General features: G+C 35.2%; 1 protein-coding gene across 12 annotated transcripts; it reads right to left on the bottom strand.

Annotated features, from left to right (window-relative positions):
• Positions 1–385: 385 nt before the first annotated feature.
• Positions 386–15,075, bottom strand: LOC110788514 (probable alpha,alpha-trehalose-phosphate synthase [UDP-forming] 4). Of its 12 annotated transcripts, none has more exons than XR_008918662.1 (10): positions 14,417–14,436; positions 13,909–14,027; positions 12,429–12,559; positions 11,452–11,540; positions 11,195–11,243; positions 10,056–10,184; positions 7,636–7,911; positions 2,934–2,990; positions 2,790–2,839; positions 1,648–1,679 (listed from the first exon to the last, which is right to left on the bottom strand). XR_008918662.1 is itself a non-coding variant. In XM_056826617.1 (8 exons), exons 1-7 carry the CDS (start codon positions 14,452–14,454, stop codon positions 1,644–1,646), a joined length of 438 nt encoding a protein of 145 aa, XP_056682595.1. In that variant the 5' UTR covers positions 14,455–15,075; the 3' UTR covers positions 386–820; positions 1,552–1,643. The 12 variants fall into 12 exon arrangements, 3 of the variants coding, with proteins under 3 accessions (XP_056682595.1, XP_056682596.1, XP_056682597.1); XR_008918661.1 differs by having other exon boundaries at positions 12,429–12,618; positions 14,417–14,431; XR_008918656.1 differs by having other exon boundaries at positions 12,429–12,618; positions 13,909–15,074.
• Between the last annotated feature and the right edge of the window lie 518 nt (positions 15,076–15,593).

The following is a 15,593-nucleotide window of genomic DNA, read 5'->3' as shown; positions in this document are numbered from 1 at the left end:
GCAACAAACTCGTAACTCACCAAATTCATCCCATCCCTTAGAGATGTCACAAGTGCAACATCTAACAACCACTAGTAGAAAAATATTTATTTGAGGCGTCACTTTTATATTCACTTGCTGCGTTTTGGGGGTAGCCGCTAATGGAGGGGCCGCAAATCAATGGGTATTCATTTGCAGCGTATGAAAACGCCTCTAATAAATGATTTATTTGCGGCGTTTTTTGTTTAAACGCCTCAAAGCAATCATCTTTTTTCCACATTATTGTGTGAAAAACGCCTCAAATCAATGGTCTTTTTGGGCTATTTAAAAAAAAACGCCTCAAATTAACAAAAAAATTAAAACAATAAATTAAATGCAATACTAGCTATACCACGATCAACAAAGCTAGCATACCACAATATAACTTCCATTAACACCATGCCACTATCATATACTACAAGCCATTGCCACCAATGCTATAACTAAATGTAATACATATTCCAATTGTTTTGAAAACAGAAAGAATATTACAACTACAATAAACCTAATTTATGTACGTACAACAAAAAAAAAACGGCAATTTCATCTCCTTGTTTTGTTGCAATCATATATTCACTTAGAATTTACACAACACAAATACTCTATGTTGTTCTTCAGCTTCATACGTTATTTGGATAGAAGTTAGAGTGGGAGGCCGCAGTATCAGAAACTAGCCTTACATTTGCATTCCCATAAGAGTCATTATTTTGACCTTGTTTTTCTTGGAGTGCATTATCATCTATCTGGATGGTATGATTTCTGCAATGACGAGATTTATCAACTGCTCTTGCTCTCTGCAAATCTGCAATAGTGCAATACCATTGTCTTATTAACTAAAAATAAAAGATGTCATACTCCAGCTTGACAACACTTAAGAGAACAAATCAAAAAATGGAACGAGCTTCAGAATCCTTGAGAAGAAAACAACATTGTTACTTGTTGAGGTTCTTTTCTAAGAGAAGTGAATGAGACTTTAATAAGACCATGCAGATAAGGAACAATCACCAACATTAGATGACACAAAGTTCCAAACGAGACTTGATCGAACACAAGAAAACTACATACTCTATGAGTTTTATTAACAATATTACCAAAGAAGAAACTTTGCCCCTTTCCTACAGGAAAGGAGGAAAGATTAATTTAAAAGAGAAAACTATTACATTACAAACACAAGAGCACATGAATCAAACGAATAAGACGTGGAGAATCTTATGTGCAACTTTTCAAATGAGACAAGACCAGTTGCGGATGTTGTATATTAACACACATACACCCTAGTTGAATTAATCCAAAAGTCATTACCTATGATTCACATGGGCTATGTAGAGCCATATATGCATCTAGTAACAGTAGAGGCACGTATTGCTGTTAGAAGCAAGCATATAAATAAACCAAAGACATCACTCATCCAAAGATTTTAACATATTTACATCCAATATCTCATCATATCTTATAATAAATTCTCTAGTTAGAATAAAAACAACAAGATAGAAGCTGGAAAAATGAAGGGATTGGTGGTTTAGATTATTTTACCACTGTAGTTGAAAAGAGTTGCAGATGTTGAGCTACCTCTCAATGATTTACTGATTATGTTCAGTAGATCTTGTAGACTCCTGATTCGTGCATTAAGCACCGTAGCTCAAAGCATGGTGTAGTACATCCTGTGTTAAGAGAGATATCACCAATATTACTATTACATAGGACTCTACTACTCTAATGCATAAAAAAGCTGGGAAATGCTGAAAGAACTAGACATGAAACTTTATTGCTAACTATTTTTGTACAACAACAAGAGTAATTAAATGAGTTAACATAATTAGTGCATCAATGAAAATAAGCAGCAAAATTAAACAACAAAAACAAAGGAACAAAAAACCTAATTTCCCAAGAGATAAGAATCAGAAACTAAGGGCACAAAAAAGAGAGTCCATAAGGGACACTCTGGTTAGCAAAATTGAGATGTTATTTCAATCCATTCAATCAAACTAAAAAGCATAATCCACTCAAAGTTTCTATTATTGAAGCTCCACTAACTAAAAAATAAAGGGTTAAAATTACCAATCACAAACTCATGTTAACTGACACAATAACTTAACCTAACTCAAACTAGATCAAGCAAAACTGAATTCAATCACAAATATCAGGAATCTAAGTGGTATTAGCGTGAAGAGCCTTCTACACGTCTGGCCTATTGTAGTACCTCTCAGCACACATTTTGGTACATGGATCATACCAAGATAACTTTCTGAATATCCGACAGGCCAGAAAAAAGGGCATCAGCATCCAGACATCAGACATATATTGATCTGATTAATACTCCAAAATACAAGAGACTAAGACTCAAGCATACATGATGAGACAACTTCATGCTCCTACGTGTTGAACCAGCAGCAGAACCGTCAGAATTATTACATGGTGGTGCATAAATGTTGTATTGGTCAATATTGTCGAACTATTTATCCATGGCATAAGAATATAATGTTTCAAATTTCAACTCAGTATCATCAAGTACACATATACCAATGAATCAAAATTCTTATTAAACTAACAACCCTATCAAAAATCAAACCATATTTAATAAAGAAAAATCATTTATGCCGCAGTCATTGGCACAGGTAATGAACAAATTAGAAGTTTTCATCATTCCAACTACACAAAGTAATTCTGCAGTACTTGTTTTGGATTTCAATACAATTTTGGTAGTATATTGTATATTAACACAGAGATAATTTATAATGGACATCAAAGATAAGTTCAATTTGAAAATTCACCTTTTGAATTGTCTTTTTAGCACTTAAGGTTGCAATAGTCTCCCTGATTTCTGCACTCATTTCAAACCAAACCCAAAAAATTAAATAACCAATTAAACATTTGAAGAAAAAAGTAGATTTTTAGCAAATGAAAAGACTTCTTACCGGAATTAAACTCAAGTTTCTTCTCAAATTTGCTCGGCTTTCTACGAAAGTTTTGACCTAGACATCAATTTCGCAGAATAAATTATCTATATCAATGGAAAATTTACAATACGTGTTTGGGGGAAGAACAATGGCAACTAAAACCCTAGAAATTAAAACCCAGAATTACAAGTAAAAATAATTGAAAGAAAAATAATTCGAACACTAGAAATCAAAAACCTGAATTACAAGTAAAAATAATTCGATAATTCAGACATAATTTATATAAATTAAGAGAATGAAAAGACGGGGCCAAAGTAATTGAAAGAAAAATACGGCAAGGAGAAGGAGGATTAAGTGGGAGTGTTACTTACCTAAGTAAGAACGGCGGTGGTGGAGATGAGATTGAAGGGCAGACGGTAGCGGTGGGGATCAATCTCAAGTTCATTTTTTCCGCCGAGAAACGGTGGTGAAGAAAGTTTGGAGGTTCAAAGTTTGGAGGAGGAAGAAGAAGGATTTTGTACTTTTGCAGCGAGGGAAAGGGGGAAATGGAGGAGATAGGGTGGTGGTTGTCTGGTGCGGGGACGATGGACGAAGGGAGTGAAGAGGGTGAAGAGGGTGAAGAGGGTGGCGAAAAGGTATTGAAGAAGAGAGTTTGGGAGATGAAAGAAGGGATATTGAATCAGATAATATAAAACCCAGGTTTTGTTTTCCCAAACAAAAGCTAGCTAACAGGTTTTAGGCGTTTAGGAAAGTAACGCCGCAGATTAATACTTAATATTGGTTTGAGGCGTTTTCTTTAAAACTAACGCCGCCAATTAATGGTCATATACACCTAATTGCTAATACACGATATTATTTTGAGGCGTATGAAAAATAACGTCGTAAAGACGTAGCCGCTAATAAATGTTTTTCTACTAGTGAACACTAGTAGAAAAAACATCATTTGCAACTCTCCTCTTGCAACTCAGCTAATCTGCGAATGTTGCAAAATGTCATGGTCAACGCGGGTCAAAGGTTAAATGATTTAACTAAAACTTTTATGGGCTATCAAACGCTGCGATTATTGGAAAAAAATAAATCAACGGTGCATTCTTAGCGCACCCAGTGAGCCCACGCTGCGAATTGGCCATGAATTGCAACTCCAACCAAACAAACGCGTTGTTTGAACCTTCATCAGATCTAAAATTTAGCTCCCTCGTTCTCCCTAGAACTCTCCGCCCATTTCATGTCAAACCCTAGAATTCGCCATCTCTCTATTCTCCTTGATACCGCTTTCTTCCAAATCGTTCAATGGGTTTTTTGATAAATCGTGCTTCAATCCTGTTTCTTCCAACTCTCATAATCTAGATGAGTAGAATATTTTCATCTCTTACAACTTTGTGTTATATTTTCAAGCCGATCTATAGAGAGAGAAGGATACCGACCTCGTACTACACTCGACGTTCGCTTCGGCTATTGTGGTAAGGTTTCGGTTTTTAAACTCTTCGTTTTCTTCGAATTTATGATTTATGAAGATTCGCTAATTTAATTGCTGAATTGTTGGTGATTTAATGTTCTTCGTTTTAGTTGTTAATTTGATGAAAATCTGGTGGGTTCTATTAATTTACAAAATGCAATAAAAATAAAAATCTACAACTAAGTCGAAATCCTTCTTCATGATATGTGGAAAACCCTATGTTAAACTGATTCGGGTCATTTTAGGGTTTGATTTGTTGTTTTGATGTTATTTAGGTCGATCTTGTTGAATTTGTGGTCAAATTGGTTTGGGATCTTGAATTTCTTATCTTTTTGGAGGAGATAGTTTTCATCCAGTGTGACTATGGGAAGTCATGTGGTGGTAAGGCCGTAAGGGTGGGGAAGGTCCGAAGGAGGAAGATGAGAAGGAGATAGACGGGAGAGATGAGAAGGAGATAGACGGGAGAGATACACGAAAGAGGAGGGAGGGTGCAGGATAAGGGGTGTTGTGTCGATTGATATGGGCTGCAGAAGGTGTTTTAGGAGGGATACCAACAAAATTATACACACCAAACCATCAGAGCATAGCCAATAGTACACTGAATCATTGATTAGTAGTTTCATTGTTCACGGAGAAAATTTCAAAGCTAACCGTGGAATAGCAATGCTGCAGCATATTCTAACTCAGCAGCCGTTTATTTCAATAAATAAAATCCGATCCAGATGCGTTTGTTATGTGAATCCACAGTGAAAGATGTCCTTCACCTTTTTGTCTGGAATGGAATGTGAGACCAAACCAGAGTATAATTTAAACACATCAATTAGTCACAATGTAAGTGGATTCTTTGCTTAAATAGAAATCTTTCCATTTTTTCAGTATTCCTGTTATCTATACAGTCAATTTATAACATTATCATTAAAACTATAGTATGTGAAAGACACTTCCCTGACATTTTGTTTCACATTTTCTCCTTTCCTTCTGTTAGGCAACAGGCCTTCCATGGCTACTAGGTAAAGGACTCGACACGTTTACCTCTATCAGTGAAATGGTAAGATATATCTAATTCGAAAAATAACTAGGAAAGCATATGGCTGATCATCTATCCTTGGTTTGTCAATTTTGTGCAGATTCCTGTATCTGCAGTGCCTGATCCTCATAACTTGGAGCTGTGGTTTGATGTGAGTTCAACTCTGTAATTAAATACATTCTATGTACTTGTTTGTGATTGTATTAATAAAAATGTAAACAAGTTTAGTTATATGAAAAAAGGTTGATGGAGAATCGAAGCAGAAAGGATCAACAAAAGACATGATATTCGAAATCCCATTCCTGATTAGCCACATCAGATCTTTCATGACACTTATGGAAGGAGATGTCATCCTAACAGGTACGAGCTTGGTATGACTCAACCTCAATGACACAATTTCTTCCTTACCCCAATTCAATAATACTTGTAGAATTCTTCGTTTACTGTCAGAACAAAAAGCACTAGTGCACCAAATCTACCAATAGTATTGATTCAAAATTTTAATTATTTGAATTTACAAAAGTTTTAAGCTTAGGATAATTTTAGTTTAACACTTTACATGTTTCACATATGGTAGAACATCGGGTAATGAGTCCTCACAGGTCGGGTAATAACAATAACAACATGTTTTGGGTTACAATCGTTTTCTGGTTCGTAGCGGGTCAGGTGTTGATCGGGTTCGGATCACTTTCGGGTCGGGTCAATTTGATTATCGATCATCTTTCTGTCGAGTTCGGGTTTGGGTCACACAACATCGGTTGTCAGTTTTATCGGGTTGGGTACAGATTAGGTTAAGGGTTTCTTGTTTTACCCAAATTTCAGGTATAAGTCAGTTACGGGGTTACGAATACAGGTTGGTTCAGTTGTGGTTCTTAGGTCGGGTCAGTTTTGACATCTCTACGTAGTATGTGCTATTCTATAATTTCTAAATGAAAAGTACATAATTAAGTTATGCTTACTTTGGGGGATTTGGAGGTGTATTACACTAGTACAGTAGCAGATTGTACGAGCAACTCTTAGCGTTAAGGTTGGATTTCGTCGTTATCATAAATTGTTTTATGGTTTCTTTTATTATCAGATCTGTGATTTTTGGTATCAATTTTACTCGTAGGTTTTCTTGATTTTACACAAAAATCTCAAACGAAGGAGAATGAAAACTACGGAGAAGAAGAACTCGCCGATCTCTACTAGGGTGAGTTTCCAAATCCTGATGCTTCAAAGGTCACCTTTTATGGTTCTTTTTGTCATTTGTGTGGATTTAGCTCTTTCTTTTTTAATTAATGTGCTTTTCCATTGAGATATGGTAGACCATGTCATGGTTGTGGTTGTAAGAATAAATCTTGTTACTTATGCAAGACGAATTTATGAGATAACTTGATTCTTTAGTGTTCCTGAACTTTTGTGTTTTATGAGATAACTTGATTGGATGAGCTAGGTTGGGTTAGATTTAGTGATGTATTTTGTGTTGGGAGTAAGTTGGTTGTATTCTTGCCGAGGCTATAGAAACCATGATGTTCACCATGTGTGATTAGGTCACTCTATCTTGCTGTTGAATTTCTGTTTGATTGGTCGATGGACGTCTTCTCATAATTTTGGTCATCTTTAGAGCAATTGACCTAGAACTCAATTGGCTATTTAACTACTTTCTTAGTTGCATGAGGTTGTGATAATGTGCTAGGTCTGATCTATGCAAAGATCCTTTAAAGATGAACTGCTGCCATTGGGAATTCTTTCTCTTTTTTTTTACATAACGGAAACTTAAGAGTTAATTTTCCAATCCTAGTCATTCACGTGGTATTCAAATGGTTGAGTTACAATATTTTGTTGCTGATGCAACAGATTTTATCCCACTCTCCAGTGCTTATCCCAAATCTTTTTGTTGATTGTAACTTATTTCACTTTCAATGCTCATCGTCCTTCTTTGTTTATCTTAAACTGAATTCCTAGGGTAATACTCTGTGTTGTCTGTACATGGTTTATAAGGCTGGTTGTTTTAAAAACTCATAAGGACTCTCCAGTGCTTCTTGTTTTGCAATGTGGTGTTTACTGTTTATTCCATTTTGAACTAATATCCTCTGATACTTGTTTCATCCTGTTAATAGCCACAAGACAAGGTTATATATTGGGCAATTAGTAAAGGATACTTCAGATAAACTCAAACAAGAAAGTGACACAGATCATGGCAATAATGTCAGTGTAAGTATATTTTCAACACTTCAGATTTATGGACTACATACCTTACTCAATTGGGTATTAATGCGTTCCCGAGCCAAAATTTGATTTCATCTTCCTTCCATTTATCCAGGCAAACAAGAAGATTGTTGACGCAAAACTTGTAAAAGATTTCCAAGCAGTTTTGAAGGAATTCCAGAAGGCTCAACGTCTTGCGGCAGAACGGGAAACATCATATACCCCTTCGATTCCTCAGGTTGTCCTTCCTTCTAGGTACTTATTTGTTTGAGAAAATTGTGTATTTAGTACTCATGTAGTGACATGTCATCCAGATGTTACTCCTAAATGATACATTCGATTATTCAGGATCATCTTTGCATAGCTTTTAGTCAAACATTGAGCGTCTTTGTTCATGAGTCACAAGTAAAGTAACTATTGTTATCATTTTTCCATCATCGAAGTTTTCTAGTCTACTTTGAAAAAAAGACAAGAACTTTCACTAATGTGCAATCATCTTATATTCTACTTTTGGTTGCACTCTTTTGTGAAGAAAATCTGAGAGTGTGTACTCTTCTAATGTTTGAGTGTGCATGTGTGTCTTGTGCTTGTGTGCGTGCATATTTTTAGGAGTTATAATAAATTTTACTCTACCTTCTGTATTGTATAAGAACTTTAATTCTTATGACCTTATCCATTTTTGTTTGGAATCAAAGTCAAAATTCCAAAGTTTATCTAGAACTTTAAACTTACTACAGTTTCATTTGTAGTTATAAATTACCGACCGCCAATTTTTATGTAATTGAATCCCGTGCAACTCCATCTTCTTTACTTTATTAGCTTGGATGGAAATCCTGATGTTGTTAGCATCAAACATCAGAAGTCCCTCTGGACCCGTGATCCTTTCTAACCCCATACAACTCCCATACAACTAGTGAGTCATTACAGCTAGTAAGGAATCATCTGATTTGCTGCTCTGATTTGTTGCTCTGCGTTCTGAACTGATTTTCTATTCTGCTAGCTTTTCCTAACCTGATTTCATGTAACTAAGCTGAGCTGATCTGATTTTTGCTAGTTTTAAGGAGTTTGTTATTGCTTGTTAGTTGGGATTGCTGAATTATCTGTGTAAAAGATTGGGATTGCTGTAAGGTTTGGGATTACTGAATTTATGGTTTCTGCCTTCCTCTGGTCATTATAGTTTTCTAATTTGGATTAGTTTTTCAGTTACAATGTACATATCGAGCTTTTGATGCTATGAATGAGATTACTGCAGCCTTTTCAATTGCTTTCAACCCTACTGGAACCAAGTATATACCATCATATGCTTGGAGAATTCTTTGTTGCCTTGCTCTTCTGGTTTTTACTTTCATGTATTTGTATCTTGTCAAATTCAAGTGTTGAACACCATCTAATTCGAGGACTGTACCTGAATTGTGTGCAATGTTTACATGATTTGGCAGAAATGATTGAGCGGTTTGTCTTATTCTCATCTTTTCTCATGTTACTCAATTCCTTCGCAGGATATTTGCTGGGTACAACAAACACTGAGGGTGTTTGATGTACATCGCCCTGGCGGAGATTTTAAACAACATTCAACTCTTCAAGGATCTAAAGAAAGGGCAGTCTGGTACAGCATTCTGCCTTTTCACATAATTGAACAACTTTTGCGAAGGTTTTTTTTTTATTGTTTTAGAAGTTTGTTCAAGCTAAATTTTAGTTTAGGTCTTAAATGAAGAATCTTGGTGGTTGATAAGAAAAAGATTCCAAGTTCCTAAACTCACGTGAACTTGTTTTTAGAACTTCCACTTGTAGAAAAAACCTCATTACCAACTCCTCATTCGCAGCATTCACTAATTGATCTCGGTGCAATAGCTTATGGTCAACGCGGGTCAATGAATAAATGAGGGCTAGAAATGCAAGTCTCAACTTTGGTATGTGTTGAATCTTGAATGTTTGGCTATCATAAATTCGTAGCCTTTTAGCAAGCATTAGGAAAGAGTGCTTGCTCTTTACTAATGAAACAAGTTAGGTTAACGATACAGTTGGAAATTTAGCGGGAGCGAAGTACTGGGAACTGTTTTATGTTTGATACAGTTAGGTTAACAGTACTAGGTTAACGATACAGTTGGAAATTTAGCGGCACCCTACATTTTCGATGTTAAGTTTTATGTTTGATTTGTGAATTGTTTTTGTTCAACTTGCTTTTGTGTTTGATCTTAATTTTTACCAATTCTTTATTAAAAAAATTCAATTGCCAATTTGATTGATTAGTTTGATAGATCATTGAATTAATTGCCAAAGATCTGTTTATTTGAAATTTTGTACGAAATCAATTGATGTATGCCGATTAGGGCTTAGTTTTAAAAATTTCCTAAATTGTTTCTTTGTTGATTATCTTTTTATTATCTAAGTACATAAATTTTGTATGCTGCTGGTCAACATTTTGGATGTGATCCTAATATCAAAAATGCATAGGCGAGGTACATACCTGATATTGTTTTCTCTATTCTGGTTGCTTTTGGATGTTCAAATTTAGTATGATGTCATGATCGCTGTGATCTTTGGAACAGGAACCAATGCGTGTTATGTGGAGGGATGGATGCCATTCCTAAGCTGCCTGGCCAAATATCAAAGTCGGGAACAACTGTAAGCCAGAATCACTTCACTTAAAGATTTCTCACTAACTTTTTTTTTCACTACGTAATCTGTAATTTCTATATCAATAGAATGGGGAGCATTTTCGACTGGACTTCTGTTGACTGAATATGATAGGGGAATGGATGCTGCTAGCATCAATCCTGGTGAGCAGGTATTTAGTGGCTTAGCATCAGAACTTATGCTTTTAAATCTCTGGACTCTGGTAAATATTTACATGTTGTTGTTACAGATATTTGAGAAAACAATATCAGGTATATACCTCGGCGAGATTGTGAGGAGGGTGGCATGGGAAGATTTCTCACTAACATCGAGCAAGCAGTGAGCTACAGAACATACTTTAAGTATTGTAATTAACATGTTTCTGATAGGTCAAGTTAATTCACCAATGTATTTCAAATTTATCACATTGGCACTACTTTTTGTGGATGTTATTTATGTATTTATGGATGTTAGAACATAATTATGGAGGCTAGTACCGAGTAGTAGTACAAATGTATTAATGTAGGAATTTATTTATTTTGTAAAATAAACGCACTATTTGCAGCGCGTACTGTTAAACCAAAGTTGTAAATTGTGGCAGAAAATTCCCTTTGAAAATCTCTTTTTGCAATGCCTATGCACATCAATGCGCTGCAAATAGACACTAATTGCAACGCGTGTGAAACATCATCCGCTGCTATTAATGGTTTTTTGCAGCGTTTATGTTCGCTGCAAATAAAAGTCCATTATTTGCATCCATCACAATTGCAGCGCTCAAAAGCGCTGCAAAAAGCCCCTTTTATGCGCGCTGCAAATGACATTTTTTCTACTAGTGCAAGAAAACTAAGCATATATAATAAGAAAATACAGAGTACAAAAGTTGGTCTATGGATATAGAATAAGTACGGCTTTGAGAAATATGTCGTGTCCAACATGTCAAGAGAAATATTAACATCAAAATAAACAGTAATCCGAGACATGAAAGATTACCAGTAAGAGCATATAGTGCACATAATGCATGGAAGTCAAGAGAGTGATCCTGTGTAAAGTAGACAACAAATCCAATAAATCTCGTATACAACAAATGTACACAAATATACCAATCTGAAGCAATAATCCCAAAAATTCATGAGATGTACCAACTATTTACCACTCAATAAGGTACTTTTCTTTACATAAAACCAAATAAATGAAATGCATGCATATATAACACAGTACAAGAGCAGTTCAGGGAGAAGAGTACAAACCAAATGATGTATAGGGACAGAGGTAAATGTCCCGAATCTTCCATTGACGCGTCCAACGATTTCATGGACTTTACTTTCAAGCTTCTGATCTATCAAAACAAAAAAGAAATTTACATTATATTACACATTTAAATAAGTTTACTTTGAAATACGGAGTACAGAATTTTGTTAGCCCAAGCTTGTATAATTCTGTAGAACAGGAAAAAGTTGCGAGAAAGGAAGGAGAGAAAGACAACACATGGAATACATTGCACTACTTGGGAATGCAATGTATTATGTCACAAGCTGACAACAATTTAATTTAACATGTGATGAAAGATGAATTTTCTTCCAAATGGAAAATGGCTTATAAATTGTTATGACATATAAGCATGGAAAAATGCTGTACCTGCAAACTAATTAAAGTCACAGTTATTTAAAGTTTAAAAATGCTGATCGAATAAGATTACAAGGCCTGCTTAAACATGACAACATAAACATGTACAAACAAGTACCTAAACAAGCAAACATGCAGACTCTCATGCCAATTCATTTCTTATTGTGGAATGTAACTACAGATCTGAAGGCAGGATAGTCAGCTTGCACTTAATCACATACACCAGGTGAGTAATATCAAGATTCTTTCTTGTCACCAATAGCCCCTTATCTAAACCTGAACTCACTAGACCGTATAAGAACTTTGTTTTCGTCTCAATAACTTAGGTAGTCCTTAACTCCGTATCTGACTAACTGGCTTATATCAGAACTTATTTTCCATTATCTAAACTTGAAGAACTTAATTACTTTTTTCTCAAGGTAAAGATAACAAAAGTCAATTATTGTAGAACTGGAAAAGGGTGCGAATCTTAGGAAAAGACAATATCCTCTCATCCCTAAGGAGTATAGCAAATTGGCTAAACTCGCTGGTTAATTATCAAACAGTTCTATTCTCTTTAACCACTGATTTTAAGCATAATCAAGAGGAAAGAAAAACTGACCATTTTCAGATCTTATTCAGTTTGGTTCTTCTGGAATTCTTTCGATGCTGTCAATTTTCTCACAAAAAATATTGCCGCTCTGTATTCTGACTTCCTGTGCACTTACTAAGAAGCAACTTCAGAAGCTCCTACTATTCAAAGAGTTACAGATTTGCAAGTTCAGAAGCTCGCGACACCAATATGTTTGCTACTGTAATTGTCATATGAAGTGATAATCATAGTAATCAATCATCTTTTGGTTAAGATTTTCTATTCATCCAAAAGTATTAGAAAGTCATGTACATAGAACTTCCATTTGACACATTCTGCACGTTATTTCAATGATTCACTATCAGGATGTTACTTTCAGGAGTAGCGTTTGATAGAGACAGAATATAACAAAGTCCCAAAGGTGAAGATAATTGTTACTCTAATTCAGAAAGAATGAGCACGTTAGGAGTGGAAGCGGAACAGAATCCGTATAGACTCGAAAAGACTGCAATCAAGCCAGCTTTATCAGTATGGTCCAACCAAGAATTTATTTTCTGTCCTGAAGTTATGCTTATCAGATGTCTTATTTCACAAACCTCCTATTCATCCTAATAAAGAAATTAGGACAAGCATAATTTAGATACCCTGAACCATCAAAATGGCCGGAAGGTCGGACACATACAACTTAAGAATAAATTCTCATTTTTGGCATCAAGAAAAACGAGCAGAATATAGGTGCTCACGCACAACCAAAGCATACTAGTTCATCTGCCGGTACGTACTCGGTAGGACGGCATAGGAGTTTGACATCGAAATAGAGTTTTATTTTCAATGTGAAAGGCATATTAGCAGCCTTCACCACAGAGATAAAAGATTATCTTTTATTAATAAAGACACGAAATCAATATTTCTTACTCAAATAATCATGTTTAAGACGTTTTCGACGGCTAATACCTACAATATCATTAAATCTCTCTTGGAAAAAATGAAGTATAAATTGACTCAGGTTTAACCTCAGATTTTGAGCTCCAATGAAGCACAAGATGATTTCTACAGAAGTTAGCTCTCTCAGTATTTCAAAGAAATCTTAACATAAATATAGTCAGGAATCAATGATAAGACACATGTGAATCAAATCCCATACTTGCATCAGATTTGCAAGAACATCAACATCAATATATGAAAGAGCTACTGCAAACTACAACAAAGCCCCATAGGAACGCTGCACAAACAAACCCAGACCCCAACTTTCTAGAGAAAAACCATCTAAATTCTACCAGTAAACCAATTCAAATGAATAATTGAAACCTAACCATCAAAAGAACTCATATTACTAAGAATTGGACATGGAAAACCATTCAAAAAGTCTTGCTTATTTCAAAAAGCAACAAAGAATGTTGCAGTAGTTCACTACTGGACACTGGGATAGTCCGCAACCTGGCACTGACTAGGGTATGACATAGAGAGGTAGAGACACAAACACATCCAATGTGTACAATGCAATGTTTACCTCCATGGCGGCTGCATTTCATAGAAGCAACGCCACAAGAAGTTGGTGCAGCCTTTGAACAAGGACAGACAAAACAAGAATATAGAACTTTATACTTAGTTGGTTCAACAAGATGCAACCTACAATCAGCAAACACACAAACACACAAACACTTCAATAGAATACAACAATCCAAAACTCCATAATCTTTATTACAAACATTAAAATGTACACAAATCCGAAGTTCTTGTTGTTAAATTCTACACTACCAAGCCCCAAATCCGTACTCCAATACTTTCATAAATTAGACATTTCAGAATTTTACAGAATCTAAGGCCACTATCGCCCGTGCCTCGATGATACAGCACAATGCAGCAAGAACCAATGCAACTAACAGTCGTTTCAATTTCAGCATTCCTCAATTCGAGGGCCATGGTCAATGAAATATAGAACTTAACAAAATCACAGTACACAATGCTCAAATTAACATTTGTTTCCAACAATACTGCTTGAAATGCAGATGTCTAACCTTACTCTTTCTAAACCCAGAAATAATATTCCCTCCATATATTTCCAAGTTGAAAACGAGTAGCAGTAGTATAACAGTAGCAGTATAGAACAGGGTAGCGCAGAGCAGAACGAGAAAAAAAAAACCAATTTAGCATCATCACCGAGCAACCAACTGATCCAAACTTAATAAATAAGCCAAAATAACCATTGAAATCAACAAAAACACCATGAATAAAATCAACCAAATTCCCCAATCATCCAAATTCCCCAATTAACCGAATTCCCTAATTAAGAACCCTAATTTAGAACTCAAAAAAACACAACAAAAATCCATTATAATCGGTTGAAAACTTAAACAGCAAAATTATGAAATTTAAGAGCAAATTCGATCAAATTTAAGAGCAAATTCGATCAAATTTAAGAGCAAATTTAAGAGCAAAATTATGAAAACTAATGTGGTTCTTCGCGCAAATTCAGAACTGGATTTCGTCACTTTCTATATGTTGCTTCAAAGGAACGATGATGGAAGATAAAATCTGTTGCTTCAAGGAACGCAGAGGAAGAAGGCGAAAGAGAACGAGGAACGCAGAGGCCTCTAGTGAAGAAGAACGCAAAGCCATAAACCATGAAAAGCAGTGAGAGGGAAACCCAAAATAAACCAATCTGTTGGAAAAAAAAACGCACCCATATGAAATATTTTTAATAAACTTATTTCTTATTTGATTTTATTTTTAATTTTTAACATGTTTTAGATGTTTGACAAAAAAACCGTTGCAATATCTCATTAAAATATTAAAAAACTAAAAACTGTTGCAATAAAATAGTCATAATATATAAGTGTTGCAATAGCTTTTCTATAGCAACGTTTTTTCAAAGTCAAAGTCTACTAAAATTAATAATTATTTAACTGTTGCAATAGCTATGATATAGCAACGCCAGGAAAACTGTTATCTAAAAAGGCGTTGATATAGCCCTATTTTGTAGTAGTGTTCGTATTCGTGATTTAATATATTTCCGATATATTATTTATCGCTTCGTAAACGCGAATCACCGTCGTACGATACGATTTATTCGTGTCGCCCAGCTTACGAATATTCGCGATATGATATACGATTCCGATGCAAGGTCGTATCGTATAATACGTTTTCCAACTAATTCCCGAAAAGCTATTAAATGAATTTTCGATTCATTTAATC

Source organism: Spinacia oleracea, chromosome 4, assembly GCF_020520425.1.
Source record: "Spinacia oleracea cultivar Varoflay chromosome 4, BTI_SOV_V1, whole genome shotgun sequence".
In the NCBI taxonomy this organism is placed as follows: domain Eukaryota; kingdom Viridiplantae; phylum Streptophyta; class Magnoliopsida; order Caryophyllales; family Amaranthaceae; genus Spinacia; species Spinacia oleracea.
This window is presented reverse-complemented; position numbering and strand designations above follow the sequence as displayed.